The sequence below is a fragment of the Eretmochelys imbricata genome, chromosome 5, assembly GCF_965152235.1.
Source record: "Eretmochelys imbricata isolate rEreImb1 chromosome 5, rEreImb1.hap1, whole genome shotgun sequence".
NCBI lineage: Eukaryota > Metazoa > Chordata > Testudines > Cheloniidae > Eretmochelys > Eretmochelys imbricata.
The window spans coordinates 78,423,426-78,440,991 of NC_135576.1; the positions used below are offsets into that span (position 1 = coordinate 78,423,426).

Here is a 17,566-nt window from a genome sequence, read left to right on the forward strand (position 1 = left end):
AAACCACAAACAAAAATACACTTCACCTTTGAAAGTCAATAACAAAGGCTACAGAAAAAATTAAAATGCACAGCTAGCCAGCTGTGAAGTAATTATTTAGGAGAGTCTTCCTGAAGAATGAGAACAAAATTCTGTTCTCAGATCCACATAGCAGATTTTAGTTAAAATATTCTGATTTTACACAAGCAGAATTCCTAGGGAAATCTGACCTGTAGAGAGAGCAGGATACTGAACATGCAGGGCTTTTAGTAGAAAGATGCCATGAACAATACTTTTTAAAACTATTTAATACGTTGAGCCACTCTGCATCTGCTTTAATAGTGTAACACAGAGTGATATTGAAATATCTTTGTACTTTAATAGCATTTAGCAGTACAACATACACACAGCATGATATGCAATAATTATCTTTTTATATATTTAGTAGGATAAAAAAATTCCTACTTAAATGTAGGGTCCTTTTTTTTTTTTTAATTCTTTTAAAAGCAACATGTCATCATTTATAAGAATGATTACCACTATTCTTGAAACAATGCCTATGATATAAATATAATGACTTCATGAACTGAAGGACAGCAATGGACAAGAAATCCTAAGCAGTAGATTTTAACAGAGAATAAAAAATACGCAGGTTGAATAACGGGAGAAAGTTAGACGATAATACCTAACAGTGGTCATCTTTTCAACTCGAGGGCTTACAGTATTTCATAAAGTTTAAAAACTCAAGAATCTATACGTTTTAGTATATCTTTTAGAAATATTCTCAGGGATATATTTGAGGTCAGTGGTTCCCAAACTTTTTCCTCCAATGACCTCCTCGGGGATCACCTCTATTAACATGGCCCCCAGGAATCTACAAGGTAGGCAGTTTGAAAATTAGAAGCACAAAAAATCATGTTTAGACCACCAAAGTGATAGGAGGGGGAGCAAGCAGAGCTACTGAGACTCAGCAGTCGGAGCGGGTGCTGGGTGCCCAATGCCCTTTCCTCCGCCCCTCCGCAGCTAGCACCCAGTACACCTACCTCCTCAGTGGCTGGCACCAGTGTCCCCTGCCCAGCTGCCTGTGCCCTGTCCTTCCTGCCCCCAGTGGCTAGTCACATGCTCTGAATCTTCCCTGAGCCAGGTGTCTCCACCAGGTGCTACCTACCCAACCCAGGTAGAGAGCCCAATCTTATGCACCATATCAGCCACTCCCCCCACCCATGTTGAGAAATGGTCTGAAGTAAATATGATGAAATTCAGTAAGGGCAAATGCAAAGTACTCCACTTAGGAATGAACAATCAGTTGCACACATGCAAAATGGGGAATGACTGCCTAGGAAGAAATGCTGTGGAAAGGGATCTGGGGGTCATAGTGGACCACAAGCTAAAATGAGTCAACAGAGTAACATTATGGCCAAAAAAAAAGAACCAAACAAACCTGGAATAAATTGCCTAGGGAGGTTGTGGAATCTCCATCACTGAAGATTTTTAAGAGCAGGTTAGACAAACGCCTGTCAGGGATGGTCTAGAGAATACTTAGTCTGCCATGAATGCAGGGGACTGGACCAGATGATCTCTCGAGGTCCCTTCCAGTCCTATGATTCTATGTGCATGGGAGAGGAAACAAAGCCAGGGCCCACTCTCGCCTCCAGAGATATTGTAGCAGAAAAAAACATTGGAGGGTGGAAACATACATCAGCCCCCTCTCTCCAATACCTTCCTTCTCCCTCCCCCAACATCCCACAAACCCTCTGGTACTCTTTTTGGGGGGGGGGGGGTGTCGTGACCCATAGTTTGTGAAACGCTGTTTTAGCTCATAGGATCATAAAAACCTACTTCAGTCTATTGCTAGGTGATCAAGAAGTAACCTACTACTGACCAGTAAGAAAAGCTCTGTCACATGATCCTGTATCAGCCAACTGAATTGTTTGGGTTTTTTTTTAAACTACGAGTAAAGTAAAATAAAAAAAGTATGTGTTTAATGATTTTTCCCCATTTTGTTAAATGTCGACTAAAGCAGAGATGCAGTCTGAATTTTGTTATAAAAATATAGGTAAAGGAACCTGGTTCTCAAAAATGTCCTCTTGCATTTCCTTCCACATTTCTAACTCAAGTGCTGCTTTGTATTCAAGAGTTTCTCGTGGCTCTGGCTCCGTTTCTGGGACATGATGAGGCTGAGGCGGAGGGACCTGCTGCTGCCCAGCACCTAAACACTGATTATGAAAATAATGCAATTTTACTTATTTCATTAACTTTAATTGAAACTTTAAAGAAAAAGGATTAGGTTAATGTATAATTTACCTGAGAAGAATCCGATACCAGAACTTCATGCATTTTCACAAGCCCATAATCTTCCAGAGTCACAGTGTAAGAAAGTTCTGCTATCCTATTGTTTGTCCTAAAAATTACATAAGAATGATTATTTTTTAATTTTTGTTGGAAGTTGCCAAAAAAACTTATTGTAGTTCATTTACGGCAAAGTGGTGTAGAACAGCAAGGCTAAAAGGTTGAACGTTCAAGTTTACAGTGTAGTCTGTTTGAATCTCTTCCAAAGCATAGCATGCTGTATGTGAGTGCTAAAACACTATTAATTTACAGAACTTACAGTAATAAGTACACAATCTATCACTGTTTCAAGAACAGTTAAGACTGTTTGTTGCTCCTTAGAAAAAAATCACGGAAAAAAAGAAAACTTATTATACATAACACTACAAAAAGACTTAATCCTTCAACTGGGGCTACAATCTTAAATCTCCAAACTGAAAAAATATACTTGATCGAAGTATTCTGCAACTGAATTTACTACATGAACCCTATATTCAATTGTATGCCTAACTTTTTAAAAATCAATTATAAAAAGTTAACATAACCGGTATACTACTTAGCACAGGGGTGAGCAAACTTTTTGGCCTGAGGGCCACATCGGGTTTCTGAAATTGTATGGAGGGCTGGTTAGGGGAGGCTGTGCCCCCTATCCGACCCCCCTGCTCCTTGCCCCTTGATGGTCCCCTGGGAACCCTTGCCCATCCAACCCCCTTGTCCCCTGATGGCCCCCTAGGAACCCCTGCTCCATCCATCCATCCTCCCCCGCTTCCTGTCCCCTGATGGCCCCCGGGAACCCCACCCCTGACTTCCCCCTGTCACCCCATCCAACCTCCCCCTCCTTCCTGACTGCCCCCCTGGACCTCTGACTGCCCCAACCCCTATCCACACCCCAAACTCACCTGCCCACCACCACCCCAAACTCCGCTGCCCTCTATCCACCCCCCACCCCTGTTCCCGGCTGGCGGCATTACAGCCGTGCCACTCAGAGCACCAGGACAGGCAGCTGTGCTGCCCAGTGGGAGCCAGCCATGCCACTGCGCAGCACAGAGCACCAGATCAGGCTGCGGCTCTGCAGCTGCGCTGCTGCCCAGAGCATTGTGCTGGCAGCGTAGTGAGCGAAGGCTGCGGGGAAGGTGGAACAGCAGGGGAGGGGCCGGAGGCTATTCTCCCGGGCCAGGAGCTCAGGGACCAGGCAGGAGGGTCCCGCGGCCCAAATGTGGTCTGCGGGACGCAGTTTGCCCACCTCTGACTTAGCAACATGCCTGAATACTATTCTTTTAATCAATACACCTGCCCATTGAATTTAACAATCTTTTCTACTTTCAACTCTTGACATTTTAACTCAACCATTTTCTCACTAACTGTCCTCTTGTTTCATCAGAGCAGCTACCTCCTCTGAGATAGTGAGAGCTATTCCTTCCAAAGCCCCAGTCTCAAATATGTTTTATACAGAATGTATTCACAAGTGAGAAGTTTGCAGGTTCCTAATGCTCACTTTAGAATGGGGAATTATTTCTTCCCACATCCTATAAAGAAAATCTAAACCCCATCTAGGGAGTCTCATGACAATGCATATCAGTTTCAGTACAATAACAAAGTGTCTTCAATAAGAGATTTACTATTCTAGAAATAAAAAAAGGCACTTTTTACAATTTGTGAGTACACAGAGAATAAATGATGCCCACTAAACCAAGGAGAAAATTTTGCCTGCTCCATCCCTCTGGGTGTGGAAGGCAGTGGAACCAGTGTTTTTTTTACATGAGAAGAGGATGTTTAGATAAGAAAAGCATGCATATAGACACCGTGGACATGAAGGCAACAACCATTAACATCAAGGGCTGTTTTAGTACAGTGTGTGTTTGTGGCCAACAATGCTGATTTACCATTTGAATCCTGCAGGAAAAGGTGGCATATAAAAAAGTTATAGAGTCTGCTGAAGGCCTGAATATGTAGTAGTGGTCATGGAGTAACTTGCAAGGGAAGGTTAGAAGAATTTTCCTGACCCTGCATCCTCACAGAATCTCTCTGCTCCCCCACCATGTACAAATGGATCAAATGTTCTGATCCAAGTCCTTCTTTATTCAGCATTGTTTAAAAAGAGAGATACTGAAATATTTTTAAAAGGTTTTAAACAGCTATATTCCAGAGGCGTAGTTTGGGGAGGGCAGGGGGCATGTTGCCCCTCTCCCATCCCACCTCTGGCAAACTGCAAGCCTTGGGTAGGTGCAGAATTCCCCCTCGCGCCCCACTGACCTTATCTGGAGCTGCCCCCGAAAATATAAAGGTCAAACTACACCTATGTTATATTCTATTTTCCAAGGGAAAAAGTTAACTACATTTGAGAGTGGAGTAAGCAAGCATATATTAAATTAATTTCTCAGAATTGTCTAAACTTCTGATTTTCTGAAAACAAATTCAAAAATATTTTTATTTTGCTAGGTTATATTAAATGTAAGTAGTTTACATAAAAAGATGAGATGTTAAGGTAAATTCTCTCTTTGAACATGATCAAATTAACATGTAGTACTAATAATGAACACTTTATGTCAAATGAGAGTGTATCTAAAATTCACTGCACAGTAAAAATATATGCTAATTACACTTTTGAAAGTGTCATCTATTAGTGATTAAGTTTTGTACAATATTGCCATGTGTTTCATTTTGAACAGAAATTTTCGCTCTTGTGGAAAAGTCCATTTGATTCTATAAAGGAAGTCATAATTTAGACCATGATCCTGCAAAGAGCTACACATACGGTTACATTTACAAACTAGGGGTGAAATCCTTGCCTTACTGAAGTTAATGGCAAAACTCCCATTGATTTCACTGAGACTTTATATAATGTGTAAAGGTTGAGGCCCCTAAATGTGAGAATTTCTAATAAGTTATTGTACTATTAGAAAGTCCTCTAAAGGACACTGTCTAACAAACTCCTGCTGAGTTTCTTATAGATCACAATACTGATTTAGGACACCTAAATGAAACCTCGTGCACTCTGATTCAGGAAAGCACTCAAGCATACAGCTAATTTGCATTGAAGTCAATGGGATTTAAGCACATATTTAAAGTTAAGCATAGGCTTAAGTGCTTTCCTGAATGAAGGCCTCAATGAATGGATTTTACTTTACTACTCCTTCTCTGTAGTCACCCAAGATTACAAACATATAAAGGTTTGTAAGCTTTGATCATAATAACTCTGAAGTTTCATACTGAGGAAGTGACATTCATTTTAGGCAGGCAGCCTCAAGCTGGGAAGTTTTAAAAGAATAATATGTTCCAAAATGAAAAGAGCAATCCAAGATGTATTTATCCTAATTTAAAAACAAACAAACAAACAAACAAAGTAGGGAAAGAGAAAAAAGCCAACAACAATTACAGCCTATGTTTTGTCAGCTAAGAACAGACCCAGACCTAATAACTTGCATGGAAGGAGGATGCAGCTGTGTTTACAGCTGGATCTGAAAAAACTACATCCAGCTATAGGCTACGTTATTTCCAGGAGGTAAAAGCCACAACATTTTTAAAACATAACTTGTCCAAACAAATAAATTAGTGGGAATTTTCAGCTCTGTCACTCTCTTAATGGTGCCTGAAGTTACTGTTGTCCAACTGCCTGTTTCCCAGGCAAAAGAAAAATGTGACTTAATGCAATACTGAGAAACTGTCCATGATTCTCAATATATTTATAGTCTACAGATATTAATAGGGACACGGTCCTAAAATATTTTTATTTTTCAAAATATCCTCACGTTACTAACACCACTTCAGATTATTAAAAAAAGATAAATCTAAATTTACTTTTCACTATTTGTTCTGATTATCTTTGCATTTCTTAACTTGGAAAACGACAGTCAGTCAATTTAAGTTTCAGTTTCTCATACTCTAGTACTATCATTTGTACAGCACCAGAAGGGAACGTTTATTTATATACAAATTACAAGAAATATTTATATTGGCTTTCCAATCAGTTTTGTGAAATCTTGGGGTATGTGAAATCTTGGGGTATGAAATTAGGTTGAATTTATAGAAGTTGATTTTTAGAAAGCAATTTTATACAGTCGATTGTGTGGGTTCCCACTAAGCGCATTAAGTCGGCGGAGTGCATCCACAGTACCGAGGCTAGCGTCTACTTTTGGAGCGTTGCACTGTGGATAGTTATCCCATAGTTCCCGCAGTCTCCACTGCCCATTGGAATTCTGGGTTAAGCTCCAATGCCTGCTGGGGCAAAAACATTGTTGCAGGTGATTTTGGGTACATGTCGTCAGTCGCCCTCCCTCTGTGAAAAGAACAGCAGACAATCGTTTTGCGCCTTTTTTTCATGTGGGCACCAAACTGCTTTCAGCAGACAGTGCAGTAGCACTGTTAACTGTTGTCATTGAACCACCGCTTCTGCTACCACTCTACTCTCCTGCTCTTGTCTCAATTACGAATTTCTCCATATTGTCTCTCATAGGCTCCCGCTTCAACTCTGCTCTTCTACGCTCATGAATCCACCTCGCAGGTCGTCAGCCACTCTGCTCTCCTGCTGGTCTCGCAGGGCCGCTTCCGCTGCAACACTGCTCGGCTGCTCTTGTCTCCCCAGAACACGGCAAGCATGCAGCCCACTCAACTGTTGGGTCCTGGCAGCAGACGGTGCAGTAGATCTGCAAACCATTGTCACTGAACGACTGCTTATGCTGCCACTCTGCACTCCTGCAGATGCCATACCACGGCAAGGATGGAGCCCGATCAGATCACCACGGCAGTTATGAGCATTGTAAACACCTCGCACATTATCATGCAGTATATGCAGAATCAGAACCTGCAAAAGCAGGAGGCGGCGGCGATGGCAGCGCAGTGACGAGAGTGATGAAGACAATGGACACATACTTCTCTCAAAGCACGGGCCCCAACAATTTGGACATCCTGGTGGCAATGGGACAGGCTCGTGCCATGGAACGCAGATTCTGGACCCGTGAAACAAGCACAGACTGGTGTGACCACATAGTGTTGCGGGTCTGGGATGATTCCCAGTGGCTGCGAAACTTTCGCATGCATAAAGGCACTTTCATGGAACTTTGTGACTCGCTTTCCCCTGCCCTGAAGCGCAATACCACCAAGCTGAGAGCAGCCCTCACAGTTGACAAGCGAGTGGTGATAGCCTTCTGGAAGCTTGCAATGCCAGACAGCTACCGGTCAGCCGGGAATCAATTTGGAGTGGGCAAATCTACTGTGGGGGTTCCCGTGATCCAAGTAGCCAATACAATCACTGAGCTGCTGCTATCATGGGTAGTGATTCTGGAAAATGTGCAGTTCATAGTGGATGGCTTTGCCGCAATGGGATTCCCTAACTGTGGTGGGGCCATAGATGGAACCCATATCCCCATCTTGGGACCGGACCACCAAGTCAGCCAGTACATAAAGCAAAAGGGTGCTTTTCAACGGTGCTGCAAGCACTGGTGGATCACAAGGGACTTTTCACCAACATCAACGTGGGATGGCTGGGAAAGGTACATGACGTTTGCATCTTCAGGAACTCTGGTCTGTATGAACAGCTGCAGCAATGGACTTACTTTCCAGACCAGAAAATAACTAACTGTTGGGGATGTTGAAATGCCTATAGTTATCCTTGGGGAACCAACCTACCCCTTAATGCCATGGCTCATGAAGCCATACACAGGCAGCCTGGACAGTAGTCACGAGCTGTTCAACTATAGGCTGAGCAAGTGCAGAATGGTGGTAGAATGTGCATTTGGACGTTTAAAAGCTGGCGCAGTTTACTGACCCGGTTAGACCTCAGCGAAACCAATATTCCCATTGTTATTACTACTTGCTGTGTGCTCCACAATATCTGTGAGAGTAAGGGGAGACGTTTATGGCAGGGTGGGAAGTTGAGGCAAATCTCCTGGCAGCAGATTACATGCAGCCAGACACCAGCGCGGTTACAAGAGCACAGCAGGGCACATGCTGCACATCAGAGAAGCTTTGAAAACCAGTTTCATTGCTGACCAGGCTACGGTGTGACAGTTCTGTTTCTTTCTCCTTGATGAAAACCCGCTCCCCTGGTTCACTCTACTTCCCTGTAAGCTAACCGCCCGCCCCTGCTTTGATCACCACTTGCAGAGGCAATTAAGTCATTGTTGTTTCAAATTCATGCATTCTTCATTAATTCGTCACACAAATAGGGGGATAACTGCCAAGGTAGCCTGGGAGGGGTGGTGGAGGAGGGAAGGACAAGGCCACTCTGCACTTCAAAACTTATTGAATGCCAGCCTTCTGTTGCTTGGGCAGTCCTCTGGGGTGGAGTGATTGGGTGCCCAGAGACTCTCCCGCCCCCCGCATTCTTGGGCATCTGGGTGAGGAGACTATGGAACTTGGGGAGGAGGGCGGTTGATTACACAGAGGCTGCAGTGGCAGTCCGTGCCTTTCCTGCAGCTCCACCATACACTGGAGCATATCAGTTTGATCCTCCAGTAGCCTCAGCATTGCATCCTGCCTCCTTTCATCACGCTGCCGCCACCTCTCCTGTTGCTCCAGCCATCTGCCCTCGCGTTCATTTTGTGCTTTCCTGGACTCTGCCATTGTCTGCCTCCACACATTCTGCTGGGCTCTGTCAGTTTGGGTGGACTGCATGAGCTCAAAGAACATTTCATCGCGAGTGTGTTTTTTCGTCTTCTTATCTGCGCTAGCCTCTGGGACGGAGATGCTAGTCACAGCGCTGAAACATTTGCAGCTGTGGGAGGGAAAAAAAGGGAGAGTAAAATTGAAAATTGACACATTGGCCATTTAAAAAAGGAGGGGCTGATGTTTTTGGGTTAACATGCAGCACAAACCCAACTAACCCCCCTCCCGCGCGCGTACACTCACACACACTTACACTTCTCTGGGATGATCGCTTCACCCCTCCCCCCACCACATGGCTAACACTGGGGATAATTTCTTTTCAGCCACAGGCAAACAGCCCAGCAGGAACAGCCACCTCTGATGTCCCCTGAATAAAATTCCCCTATTTCAACCAGGTGACCATGAGGGATATCACTCTCCTGACGATAACAAAGAGAGATAAAGAACAGATGTTGCTTGAATGCCAGCAAACACCTGGACCACATGCTGCCATGCTTTCTTATGCAATGATTCCAGACTACAAGCTACTGGCCTGCTGTGGTAAAAAGTGTCCTACCATTGAGGACGCAATAAGGCTGCCCTCCCCAGAAACCTTTTGCAAAAGCTTTGGGAGTACCTCAAGGACAGCTTCATTGAGATGTCCCTGGAGAAATTCCGCCCCGTCCCCAGACATGCTAACAGATTTTTCCAGTAGCTGTACTGGCCGCGAATGCATCCCAAGTCTTCAGGGCAAAGTAATCATTAAACACGCTTGCTTTTAAACGGTGTATTATATTTACAAAGGTACACTCACCAGAGCTGCCTTCTCAGTCTTCAAGGTCCGGGAGCCCGGCTTGGGAGGGTATTGGATCCAGGGTGATAAACAGTTCCTGGCCGTTGGGGAGAACGGTTTCTCCACTTGCCTGGTGTGCGCTATCATCTTCCTCATCCCCAAAATCCTCATCCCTGTTGGCATTAGACTTCCCCCCTTGCAGGAGTCCACATACAGGGGTGGGGCAGTGGTAGGGGCACCCCCTGGAATTGCAGGCAGCTCATCACAGAAGCGGCATGACTGGGGCTCTGACCCCGAGCGGGCGTTTGCCTCTTGGGTTTTTTGGTAGGCATGCCAAAGCTCCTTAAGTTTCATGGGGCACTGCTGCAGGTCCCTGTGATAGCCTCTGTCCTTCATACCCTTGGAGATTTTTTCAAATATCTTGGCATTTCATCTTTTGGAATGGAGTTCTGATAGCACAGATTCATCTCCCCATACAGCGATCAGATCCAGGAGCTCCCATTCGGTCCATGCTGGAGCTCTTTTGCAATTCTGGGTCTCCATGGTCACCTCTGCTGATGATGTCTGCACGGTCACTTGTGCAGATCAGCTTGCCACACTGGCCAAACAGGAAATGAAATTCAAAAGTTTGCAGGGCTTTTCCTGTCTATCTGGCCCGTGCAGCCAAGTTGAGAGCGCTGTCCACAGTGGTCACAATGGAGCACTCTGAGATAGCTCCCAGAGGCCAATACCGTTGAATTGCGTTCACACTAACCCAAATTCGACCTGGCGATGTAGATTTCAGTGCTAATCCCCTCATTGGGGAGGAGTACAGATGTGGATTTTAAGAGCCCATTAAGTCGACAAAAATGGCTTCGTTGTGTGGATGGGTGCAGGGTTAAATCTGGTTCAACGCTGCTAAATTCCACCTAAACTTGTAGTGTAGACCAGGGCTTGGTTTTACAAAAATTTAAGTTGGGGGCCCAATCTGACCTACAAGGATGATAGAATCCCTTCAAAGAGCAGCTCAACTGAATATTTCTTTGGACAGTCATACATTTCTTACCTATTTTCAAATTTTACCAGAAATTTCAGCAATACTTTAAGTTTCTACAGCACTTTGAATATCAAGTTATAATAGGTACATTTTTCTATATAGAAATTCTGTAAAGTTGTTAAAACATGGAAAAAAAAATCAACCCAATACCATGACAGTATGTATCACAGTTATTCATAAAATTCAATGAATGTAAAGTTCTATCTCTTTCAAGCATCTGACCTAATGATTTAAATGTAAGTTAAGAGTAAAAGGTTTTCAAAGTAGGATAAGGGGTAAATAGAGGGAGGAAGGAAATCTTTTATCAGAAGAAAATATTAAACAAATAAAATTAAAAAGGTAAGACATGCTGTAATGCAAACTATATATATATATATATATATATATATATATATTTTTTTTTTTTAAAAAAGGTTTTACCCTTGTGCTGCCATAACACCAACTGTTTCACTACAGGTCTGACGCCAACACTGTTCACCATTAGTACCCAAGAATCGGGTTTTTTCCAAGCCCAAAACATTTGAAAGCTGCAGCCTGGCAACTCCTAGAAGTATGTCTTTAGTCATTTTATCTTTGTGCCACAATTCAACCAGCAGTGGTAACCTGAAATACAGAAGAGTATTTTAGTATCAGTAGGCCAGACAAAAAGATAACATTCACCTACATGGAAAAGCAAGAAATAACTTACAGAAATAACTTCCCAAACCAATCTAGCTCATTCTTACTACAGCATAAATATACCCTTGATACCTTTCATTCCCACAGGAAAAAGGCTGACTCACAACTCTGCATCTTCTCCTTCATTCCGTCACTTTGGCTAGATCGCTACCCTGTCCCAGTTTCTATACAGAGAACAATCCTGCACTGACATGGTGATGGATTGGATGATCTTATAGGCCTTTTCCATTTCTGAAAATGCCAATCATGATTTATTTACTGCATCTACAAAACCTCTCTCCTCTACCCTTCTTTCCAAAATGCCACTTTGTTTTAGGCTTTATGGTGGTAGTATGTATGAAAGCTATTCTCCACCTTATTCACATGCCTACAGAAAAGGAGCAATGTAGTGGGGAAACATTCCACTACAAACAATTTCATTTTTCTAATCCTTACAGCAACTATGTTTCACAGGTTATGGCTAGTTTGATTGCCAGACTCCAAGTCCAGCTAGCGTAGGTTACACACCTAGAAAACTTACTATGATTCTGCAAAAGCAAAACTGTTTTTTTTCCAGGCTACATCATGTAGCCTTTACTTTGATAAGAATTTACCCAAACAGATGCTCCAATTGATATCACCACATTTCCTGTTTAAGTAAATGTTCACAAATATGAGTAAAGTTTGCACAATCTGATCCTTATATGCTAGACTATACAGCCTCAAATGGCAAGAAAAATATCATCTTAGGTATTCTTGGTTACTAACTGCTGGATTTCTCTTTTACACAAATTATTCTAAGACACTAAATTAAAAAGCTTAGGATTTACAAATATTTTCTATATTAAAAACAGTTAAATAATGCTTCGTGTAATAAAATAAAAATACAAGTGCTACCTGAAGAAGGTGTCCTGAAGCTGATGAGGCATAGTTGCAAAATCAAATGCACAATAGGACTGGGGTAGAAAAACTTCCATGTTTTTTCTCACTTCTACAGGAGGGTTTGTCATAATAGGTGCTGCACTACCAAAAAATGGATACGAGTACCTAATGAGAAAATAGAAAAGGCAAAATTGAACTCGTCATATTCTTATAGGCAAGAAAGTCAAGGAAAATCATCATCAGTTGATGACGCGAGAAGGTTAGGACCAAACTCTACTTTTGGAATATACATGTGCAGATGTCAGTTGTACAAGCATATCCAACATCAGAATTTGGCCCTTGATGTTCAGCAGCTCCCATTTATGTTAACAGCAGAGTCAGAGCCAAAGTTTATTGTCATTTGAACACAAGTGCCCTTTATAGTTATTGCTAATCTTCAGGACTATGAAAGTTATATTTAACATTTTAGCCTTCTATAGCATCTAGTTTCTGTAAGGATGTGGGGGAAAAGGAATTTTCATATCTGACTTAGATTGCAGATATCAACAAGTATTTAAATTGGATGTTACCTACAAACAATTACATTCAAACCCTGAAAACAATAAGCCCTTAAACAAACAAAAAAAACCCCACAAGCCACTAAGAAATTTAGATTTCTACTCCATTCCAGATCTGTATTTGAAAAAGCTGCTTAAGCTCCTGCTGCTGATGAAAGTCCAACTTTCTCTGGTTGTGTATGTAAATACTGCTGTTTAAAAAGTTAGTTTAGACCTTCACTGAAAATGTAACTGATGATGCATATCAACTTGTTAGTTAGAATATTTGTTTGCTCTTTGGGTCTTTGAGGAAAAATCATCTCTGTCATCAGCACAATTATTTTGGAATATACTAAATAGGCAAAAAATATTCTTTGTCTTAACTACTAAAAGAAATGCTCACATGTGATGCACGATGACAATTTGAGATCTGCTGTACTGGAGTGCATTTTCTCTACCTCTTCTTCCATTTAGAAATTAGGTGGGAAGGTGTGTTCCCTTACAATCCAGAAGATCCCACTCGAGCCTAAAAATGACTTGAACCTAAGAAACAAACAATCTTCCTTTCTTTTCTTAGGGTTGAGTGACAGTCTATATCACATGGTCTGAAATTTTCAAGTGATAGGCACAATCGGAAAATCCAATATAAGTACATACTATGTTTTATACACTACTAGAACTCTCTCAACTTTCATTTGTTATGAGCAACCCTAACTCTTCAAAGTGTTTTGCCCACCACTGAAAGGCTGCTACTTGAGAAGGCATCAGGTTGCCTGTGCTACCAATATTCCAAACCGTGTGTAGTTTTTTAAAATGGGGGTGGAAGAGGGACAAAAACAAAAAACAAAACAAAACCCAATACCCTTTCTTACAGTAAGGTCATCAGCTAAAATATATCATACCTTAAAATGCAATTGACTGGAAACCCAGCCTCTAGATTGTGAATACTCTGTAAATCTATTGAAAAGCAAAAATGATGCGATGCTGCTGGAACTGCAATTTTTTGCCCCGAAGCAGACTCAGAAGCATTGGACGCAGCTCCGGGGTGGGACTGAGAAACAGGTGCTAGAGCATTCAAGGCTGAAAATACAAAATACAAGGTGTTTTATCCTCCATTTTTTCCAAAATAACATTATTTATACATGATACAATGACATGCCTGGCACTTTAAATGGGAACAGACAGGTTGCCACTCTGAAACACTCTACAATCTAAATTACATTAGATGTGAGAAATGGCATTCCAATTTTTAAGTTACTACTTTTCAAGTAGAGAAAACCATTTGGAAAGATAAAATCCCATATGATCATAGCTTTACAGTGTGTATGAGAAGATATATCAAATGGGAGGCTACTTTACCATCCACTTTAAAATGGGCATTCATTACTTATAGCACTGGTAAGTATATTCAATTTGACAAAACAGGTAAAGAAGAGGGTCTTTTGGCACTAATTTTAGATTTTAGGGAGCATCAAAACTTGTAAAAAACCACCTATTAAGAGTTTAGTAAGTATGTACAATAAAATAGCATGTTAGCCACATGCAAATTACCAAGGAAAATAGATGGACAGATTGTAAAAGCTTTCCTTGAAGGGATGAAGTATCAGATAAATAGTCTGGGTAGATCCTTTGCTTGGAAAGAAGCAAACTCTCAGGCTTGCCCTGGGTGTGAAATGAAAGTTCTTAGATTAAGTAATAATGCCTCTCTCTTATATAGAACTTTTCATCCTCAGATCTCAAAGCACTTCAGAGAAGTTTTATTTCCATTTTACAGGTGGGAAAACTGAGGCACAGAAAGATTGTGTGTCTTGCCCAAGATCCAGCAGCCGGCCAGCCAGGCCTCCTGAGTTCCAGTCCATGCCCTACCATCTACATGCTACCTTTCCAAATGCTTCTCCAGGGAGCTGACAGCAGGTCAAGTTGTGGGTTTGATGAATGAGACTACCAAGGCATGGCTTCTTCAAATCTCAAAAGATATGTTTATTCACTCCTCAACCTATTTTATGATCTAAGATAGTGACAGGGTTATCTTTTATAATTGAAACTAATTTTGTTACTACAGCATATCCTTAAACACTGGTTCTTCTGCTTTTGGTCTTTCAAATCTGGTGCAATTTTCTGTCATATTTTTGAAGATGGGTCTCATACTAATAAAGAGGTAAAATAAAGAAAAACTCATCCATCTTCTGCTAGCTGGTGTTTTGTAGCATTAAAAGTAGCAATATAAAAAAGGTACAGGAGAAAGCTAAATATGATGGCTTTCAAAATACGCTATTCAATATATAGAGGGATCCACTGAAAACAGTTTGAGGGCAGTTAAAAAAATCTAGTATTTTACCCTTTATTGAAAAGATTCATTAATTGCACTATGTAGCCAAAATGACCGGACAGGAATCAGAGGTCATGACACACATTACAAATCTGTAACAACTTACAATTTTAAAGAATGAATCTAAGCAAAAAAGTTGACATTTTCAGGGGTATATGGAAACAAATACATCTATTTTCAGTTTTTAAACAGAGTTGCATTGATTAGAGTTCTCTATGACTGAACATTAGTGAGCATTACATGAATTTTGCAGCTCTGACTGTAAAGATGACTTTGCTCTGCTCTGAGATTTGAAAACTGCTAGCCCTTCACTCTTGTTTGTTAACTTCTTTGCAAGATTCAACCATCAGCTCTGAAAGATAATTGTGAAATGACTTAGGAATAAACTACTTCCACCCTTGCAAAAATGTCTATTATAAAAAACAAAAAAAAACCACCAGCCAGCAAATACAACCCTGCAGTTTCCCTCATAACTATAGATTGACTCCTGTGCTCATGATTTTTTCCCTTTTTATGTTTCACATTAAGGGCCCAATCCTGCTGACTTTTCTTACAGAAACTCTATTAACGATTAAAGGGCTATTGCCTGAATAAAGGGAGCAGAATCGAGACCCAGAGTTTCCCCCCTGTAGTATGGTATAGGACCATTCCCAGAAAGCCAAGAAACAAGAAGCCATTTAGCAAATAAACTTGAGTCCTTGTTAATTCCACTGTCTTGGGATGTTTCGCCAATCATATTGCTTGACTAATATGCCTCTTTGGACTCTTTGAGAACTCTTGAGTAATAGTCAACAGACAGTGTCACTGTCTCTTCTGGGCTTTGTTCTTTGATTTTTATTTTATTAAATACAAATATCCCTGTTGGATCACCCCACCCACACCCTTGTTGGGACTCCTTTGTCTGTTTTTATGCTATCGCTGAATGTTTGGGCAATATCAAAAATGCTTTATGTTTGCGGTACTTGGTATTGTCCAGGTAATCTACAGACGAATTAATGTACATTTATAGTCATAGATGTGTTCTCAGACACCAAGTGGCGTACAATTGGGAAAGTAATTACTCACTGAGCTGGTCAAAAAAAGTCATGAACATTGTGTTTCCATTTTTGTCCAAATTGCAAAGAACTCCAGCCAGCTTTAGAACACGTATAAAAGCAAATGTTCATATTGTTTTGTTACAATAAGGTCTTATTATTTTGCACCAGGGACTGGGGAAAAGTGATGTGAGTTAGTGAGTGAGAAAATAAAAATCAAGAACCGTACCTATTAAAAAAATGTATTTTTCCCCCCTTCATTTGTTTTGTCCGAAGTAGTTTAGGTTATTTTATTTAGTAAAATAACTCAATTCATTCTGGTTGATTCCCTGACAAAAACTATGTAAACCCAGAGTTAAGGATGAGTACACATCAGTAACTTAAGAGTAAAACAAATTGCAGAGATGTTGAATTACCTCAAAATCAAGCATTGCAAACCCAGGTAATTCAGAGTTAAGATTAACTCAAAAGAAATCTAGATATATTCAAGTATAGAAATGCATAATTAAGGCACCAAATCCACCTTCATTCTACCCTGCAGTGACTGGATGCAATAACCACACAGTTATGATTAGTGTACAATAATGACTGTAGTTACTGATGACAAGAAAACTGATTTTTAAAAGGCAATAGGTTTTTCTTCTTCTTCCTACTCCCTCCACACACAGTAGAAAATGGGAAAATTCAACTCAACCTTAGCCAAGTAACCAAGACTGGGGCTTCCATAATGGTCAATATTTAGTAAAAATCAATTAAATCTAATCCCTCTTAATAGAACTTCAGGGTTAAATATCCTACGCTCCTCCTCTCTTTCCCCATTTAAAGTATTTTTTCACGTCAGACCTTTTCACCTACTCTTCAAACAAATTCAAGAAAGTATCTTAAAAGATTTTTATCTAAAATCTCTAACCCACCAATTCCCAAATTCAGAGAAAGGTCTTTAGACATTCGTGGCATTGCTGGTCTAACTGCTGTCCATGGACCACTAGTGGTCTACAGTGCACTGGTCACTTGGGGCTGGCTCTTCTACTTATTTTCAGCTGCTAACACACATTAAAAAGGCAGCTAGAATACATTAACTACTCTAATATTTTTTTCCACATAAACAATTCTTATTTGCCACAAGGATATAGAATCATAGAATATTAGGGTTGGAAGAGACCTCAGAAGGTCATCTCGTCTAATTCCCTGCTCAAAGCAGAGCCAACACTAACTAAATCATCCCAGCCAGGGGTTTGTCAAGCCAGACCTTAAAAACCTCTAAGGATGGAGATTCCACCACTTCCTTAGGTAACCCATTCCAGTGCTTCACCACCCTCCTAGTAAAACAGTGTTTCTTAATATCCAACCTAGACCTCCCCCACTGCAACTTGAGACCATTGCTTCTTGTTCTGTCATCTGCCACCACTG

The 17,566-nt window shown here is 41.1% G+C and overlaps 1 protein-coding gene across 2 annotated transcripts in view; it reads right to left on the bottom strand.

Annotated features, from left to right (window-relative positions):
• The window catches only part of CEP120 (centrosomal protein 120), a 77,194-nt gene that overhangs the window by 35,780 nt on the left and 23,848 nt on the right, over nucleotides 1–17,566 (bottom strand). For both annotated transcript variants that reach the window (XM_077817378.1, XM_077817376.1), the window contains exons 9-13: nucleotides 13,696–13,873; nucleotides 12,273–12,422; nucleotides 11,139–11,321; nucleotides 2,284–2,380; nucleotides 2,046–2,195 (exon numbers count right to left, since the gene is read on the bottom strand). In XM_077817378.1, coding sequence (XP_077673504.1) covers nucleotides 2,046–2,195; nucleotides 2,284–2,380; nucleotides 11,139–11,321; nucleotides 12,273–12,422; nucleotides 13,696–13,873 — 758 coding nt within the window. The remainder of the gene's footprint in view (nucleotides 1–2,045; nucleotides 2,196–2,283; nucleotides 2,381–11,138; nucleotides 11,322–12,272; nucleotides 12,423–13,695; nucleotides 13,874–17,566) is intronic.